Genomic DNA, 5,936 nt, shown 5'->3' on the forward strand with positions numbered 1-5,936 from the left:
ATACATCAAGAAGAATGATACTCCAAATCCTGTCCCACTTACAAGCCCTGTCCTTATTCCTGTCTTCATAGGGCCTTCACATTTCTTTTTGTACAGTTGCATCACCTTTCCTTCTGCACAGAAAGAGGCAACAGTTCTTATACTCCCTACCGCATCATTTGCAACTTGGCTTGCTTCCTCGTACAAAACCTGGAACAATTTAGATTTAATTGTTTACTATTTTTTTTTTCTTGAAAATCACGTGGCAGTGAAATGCAAAATCGCAAGATAAAAAGCATACCTTCGCATCTTTGCTGAACCCTTGCAAGAACTTTGCTTGAACATATCCATTTACACCTATGAGAGGAATTAATACAAGAATAATTAAGGCCAATTGCCAACTTGCAGTGAAGGCAATAACTAGACCCGCTACTGCTGACGCAATGTTTTGAACCAACTGAGCTAGTGCATCTCCAACTAGAGCACGCACTTTTGCTGCATCTGCAGAAAGCCTAGCACCAATTGCACCACTTGAATGTGCAGGTTCATCAAACCAACCCACTTCCATATGAACCACCTTCTCAAAACAAATGGATCGGATCCGTTGAATTAGTCTACTTCCAGCCACAGCAAAGAAGTAATATTGTGATGGAACTACTAAAAGTGATACCACACCAATTATCACAAACATTAATGCCCAGAAACTTGTATCCTTTCGCAATTCATGAGGTGGTTCATAAAATGATTTAATCACTCTAGAAAGTAGTATACTAAAAATTGGAAATAGCACACCATTGATACTGGCAGCTATAGTTCCAATTACAAGCACCGGAATCTCAGGCTTGTTGAGATATGCAAGGCGGCTGAGTGGGACCTCTGGAGCTTTTTCTTGAGTAGAAACTTCTTGCTCTTCAGGTAAACCAAATGATACTGAGAAAGAATGGCGACTGTTATTCCCAACTCCAGATGATCCCCGACTAATTGATCGATGTAGTGAAATTCTCCGACTCGATTGTCTGAAAGATTCAGATGAACGTTCTGGTCTAATATGGTCGTCTGCTGCATGTTCTGAGTCTTTATTTACCTCTTGTAAACGTATAAGCTGAGAGTACGCTCCTTCAGGATCCATAAGTAGTTCTGAATGCGAGCCTGATCCATCAGCAACATGTTATTAAGTTACAGATGCTTTCTTAAGATTGTTGTATATGAGGATAAGTGTACTATTAAATCATACCTTTTTCAATCATCTTTCCACGATGAATGACAGCAATCACATCGGCATTCCTAATTGTACTAAGACGATGAGCAACGATGACAGTTGTTCGATTGACCATAATCCTATCTAATGCCTCCTGAACTACTCTTTCAGATTCTGCATCAAGTGCACTTGTGGCTTCATCTAGAAGTAAAATCCTTGGATCTTTTAAAATGGCCCTTGCTATTGCAATCCTTTGCTTCTGTCCACCAGATAGCTGAGTTCCATGCTCACCAGCCATAGTATCTAGTCCCTATACGCAAAGTCCAAGGTCCAAATTAAATGAAAAAATTAAAATCCAAAAGAGCAAAAAAAAAACACCATGAAAACTTAATTACTGGCAATGCTTAGGACCTGAGGTAGTTTATCAATGAATTTTGCGGCATTGGCAAGTTCAGCTGCAGCTCTTATCTGATCAATAGTAGCTCCATCTTTACCATATGCAATATTATCCCTAATGCTTGCTGTAAACAACACAGGCTCCTGACTGACAAGTCCAATTTTTTCCCTAATCCACTTTAGCTGAAACTCTTTCAGATTTATGCCATCTATAAGAACTTCACCAGCTTGTGGATCATAAAATCTCTCTATCAGACTGATTACTGTTGACTTCCCACTTCCACTCTGTCCAACCAAAGCTGCAGTTGTGCCACTTGGAATCGAAAGAGAGAACCCACTAAATATTTGCTCATCTGGTCTGGCCGGATAACTGAAATATACATTTCTGAACTCTATATCTCCACGAATGTCATCCAATATCTTTCCCCTCAAGTCAGAAGCATCTATTTCTGGCTTTCTATTAATAGTCTCAAACATTTTATATGCTGCAGCTTGTCCTGCAGCAAATGAGCTCATACAAGGAGAAGCCTGCCCCAACGACCTGAAGCATTCATATTAAATTCAACACGTCAAAAGATGGCGAACAATCAAAGAAAGGATAGCATACATTATGTCTTCATAAATGAAACTTACATGGAACCAGTCAACACAGCAAGCATCACATTAAGAACGTCACCTCCTGAGTATCCCTTATGCAGTATCATCTTTCCACCAGACCATATTGCCAAAGCATAAGTGCTGAATATTATCAACAATACAAAGCCAAGACCGAATCCTGTAGCGAAGCCTTCATGAACACCTGAATTATAAGCGGTAACTAAAAACTTCTTGTAATTACTTATAGCTTGCTTCTCCCCAGTAAATGATGCAACCTGATTTAAAGTTAGACAATGAGCATTCTCTGGACTGAAAACTATGTTCCAAGTATATATATATATATATATCTAGTGCTGCTACTTATACATACAGTTCTGATCGAGCCAATAGTCTGCTCAACTACAGTTGCTGCTTTTGCATAAGCAGTTTGTCCACGGGATGCCATCTTAGATATTGTGATGGACATGGCTCCACCTGCTATCACTAGAAGGGGAATAGACGACAACAAGACAAGGGTAAGAAGCCATCCCTTTATAAATGCTATTACAAAGCCTCCAACGAATGTTGATACAAGCTGTATAAATTTCCCAACCTATGTGAAAGAAGAAGATTCGTTTAACCACAGGAATACATCGGCAAGACATCAAATTCAGTACAAGGAGTTGTATTATTGTAGCAAAATAGTACCTTTTCTCCCATGGCATCTTGTATAAGAACAGTGTCACCTGACATTCTACCAATAACCTCTCCAGTATTTGTTTCCTTATCGAAAAATGCTATATCTTGCCTCAATATAGTTTTCAAATACAAACCCCTTATTCTTGCAGCCTGTCTTTCTCCTGTGACCATCCAACAAGTCACCTCTGACAAGCAACAAATAAAGGTTTCTCAATCCAAATGCTTGACATAAATAAAATTTTACTTGCACGTTGAAATAGCATTACTCAGTATTTGCTTACGAAGAAATGATGCCACGGCAGTCCCTACTGCCATGTAGACAAATTTTAGAGACACCTGAAATTTTTCCAGGCAACAAATTAGTAACTTCTTTCCTGTTTAGAAAGTCGAAAATTGTAGAAGAAATAGAAGGATCAAGTTCAAATTGCTAAATAAACGCAATTAAGAATCAGAAAGATACACAATAATCTCATACTTCAATAGGAATTTGTATTAGAAATATATCTGTTTTATACCTTAGAAACTACTTCTACCACATCTTGGTTATTTTGGTTTTGTCCGAAGGCATTAATAGTATCACCAAGCAATATTGTCATAATGGGCAGTGATAACCCATTACCAACAGCACCAATTGTACCAACAATCATCAATATAATATCTGTTGGATCTGCAAATGAAAATAGCTTATAGAATGGAACTGAATTAGTTTTGTCATCTCCTTTGCTCTGCTCTGTATCTTGTGGGTTCCCTTTCCCATTTATGATAGACTTCTTCTCCTCCTCTTCATGGCCTGTTGATGTGCTTGCCTCATGCCCTTGTGGAAGCCCATTTACTCCCTCCCTCTTGGCCATGATCGAGGATCCACAAATAAATTCTCTCTTCAAAGTGTTATATTTCTACAGGAGCAGCAGAGCACAGACAAAAAGTTTCTGAAATCAGCAATCTAGTATAAACTGTAGACAAAAGCCAATAAAAGGGGTACTAGGAAGAGATTGTTTTTGGTTTTATTGAATCTTAAAAATCCATGTATTCTTTCAAAAACAAGTAAAATATAGTAATATACAGACAGAATATTAAGTAAGCATCTCTTTCTTGAACTGAATTCGAGTAACCATTAAGCAACAAAAAGAAAAAGAAGAAAGCTGACAAATCTCTATTTAAATAAATAGAGTAACTTTGTTTATATTTCAAGGAATCAATATCTAACACCAACAATCAACAATTAGCTTATCCTAATATATTAATAAACAAGGAACTAGCAGAAGCAGATTCCCAATTACTAGTTGCATAATTTTATGCCAAGAAATGCTCTAATGCTTTAGAGCATTTCTTTAGAGAGAGAGAGATTGATGGGTTTTCCTTTTTCCCTTTTTTTCTGCCCTACCACCTCATGTTTAAAATATGTTAAAAGAAGACATTGATGAAACTAGTAAAATGAGCAAAGCACTGAACCAGCTGTACTCTGTATATAGTGGTAGAAATCTGTACAACCGAACAAGAGAGAATTTGAAAAGAAAAATGTACTCGCTTACGGCTTACCCAAAAGTTAAAAAAAAAAAAAAATTGTAAAACGGGAAAGATAATTGAAGTGAACAGAATCTGAGATCTGGGTCGCAGCTAGCTCTTAAGCGGATGCGGTTTTCGGTTTGAGCGGTTCACACATTATATTGGCGCTTGCTTTGCTTGCAGAGGAAGCATTTTTGAATTTGTCGTATAAAAATATAACAAAGAAAATCGCAGCAGCTGCCGTTGCAGACTTGCAGTACTGCAGAATGGTCAAATGCGTGGAGGGGGCTCCTTCTTCGTCAACCAAATCTCATCTCATATTAATTGTTTATTAATTTATAAATTTTACTTACTTTATACTACATCTGTACAGAGCTATCTTCTGGAAGTGAGTGTGGGTCGGTTGGTTCTTCCTACAATTTCTCGACAGAGTTCTAATTATAAAAAAACATAAGTTAAAATAATGATCACGTAATGCACGCCGTAACCTGTACAGTTCTTTTCCAACGACAATAGAAAAAATCGGCGCGTAATTGGTTATTGAACTTTTAAATTCAGGAATGGATTCTCGAGTTGCGATCCGTGAGATTATAACCTTAATTAATGTTTTATGGAAAATTAACATTTCTATGGAAAATATAATTTTTGAAAAGCATTAAAAAAAATTATGTTATTTTATTTGGATTATAATAAAAAATTCGGAGAAAGTTTTAATAATCCATTTTAAACAAATGAATTCCATAAAATTCTAAATTTTGTGTTTAGAATGAAAATAAAAATACAGATTTGAATTGTATGAATTAAATTCTGTAAAATTATATATGTCTTATTCAAATTTTACTAAAATTATGAAATTTCTAGATAAATTTCACAAAATTAAACTATTGAAATTTTAATCGATAAATTAGCCTCGGTTATAAACTCAATTGGTAATACTCTTTTTTTTCCCTTTCTATTATTAAATTTTTATTAAGTTCTTTAAAATATTAGATAACTATAATATAACGTATTTGTAACCTTGCACTTTCTTTTTAAGAAATCTTACACCTACTAATATATATTACTTTCCTAAAAATAAAACTAATATATAATACAAAGTATTATCTGCGGGAATTTATTATAGGACCAACCTAGATTATTTAATTATACAGACATTTTAAATTTATTTAAAATGTTATAGGTTTATATCTTTGTCCCCATTAAATTTATTAAAATACTTTATACTTTCATTTTTGCGTTTATATTATGTTTTACTAGAAAAATTTTCTGAATTTGGATGCGAAAATATAGAACTATATATATTAAAATCGTGGAAAGAGTTCTAGTCGACGAACACAATAAATGTTATGTACTGTCCCGTGATATAGGGAACAATTCATGAGATGGCCATTGACTCTGACATTCGAAAATCACTAGTCTACAATTTTTAATACCATAATAACCTTTTTTTATTATTATTTTCATGATTTAGTTAATGTTTAGTTGACGTAGTAGTAATATCTAAGCTCAAGCATACTATTACTTGTATAATTATTAATTAGCGACACTATCTCTGTGTTTCTTGTAATGGGTGTTCTAAAAG

General features: G+C 35.1%; 1 protein-coding gene across 3 annotated transcripts; it reads right to left on the reverse strand.

The window, feature by feature from the left end:
- On the reverse strand, nt 1-4,840 carry LOC105642696 (ABC transporter B family member 11; the record flags this gene model as incomplete). Of its 3 annotated transcripts, none has more annotated exon segments than XM_089721537.1 (10): nt 1-189; nt 281-1,128; nt 1,214-1,487; nt 1,589-2,114; nt 2,207-2,445; nt 2,541-2,762; nt 2,858-3,033; nt 3,130-3,184; nt 3,364-3,744; nt 4,708-4,840. In XM_089721537.1, coding segments are annotated over 9 exon segments (2,865 nt in total), but the record flags the coding sequence as incomplete, so codon positions are not given.
- Between the last annotated feature and the right edge of the window lie 1,096 nt (nt 4,841-5,936).

This window comes from Jatropha curcas, chromosome 5 (genome assembly GCF_041381405.1).
Source record: "Jatropha curcas cultivar XTBG-Jc1 chromosome 5, XTBG_Jcur_1.0, whole genome shotgun sequence".
Taxonomy (NCBI): Eukaryota; Viridiplantae; Streptophyta; class Magnoliopsida; order Malpighiales; family Euphorbiaceae; genus Jatropha; species Jatropha curcas.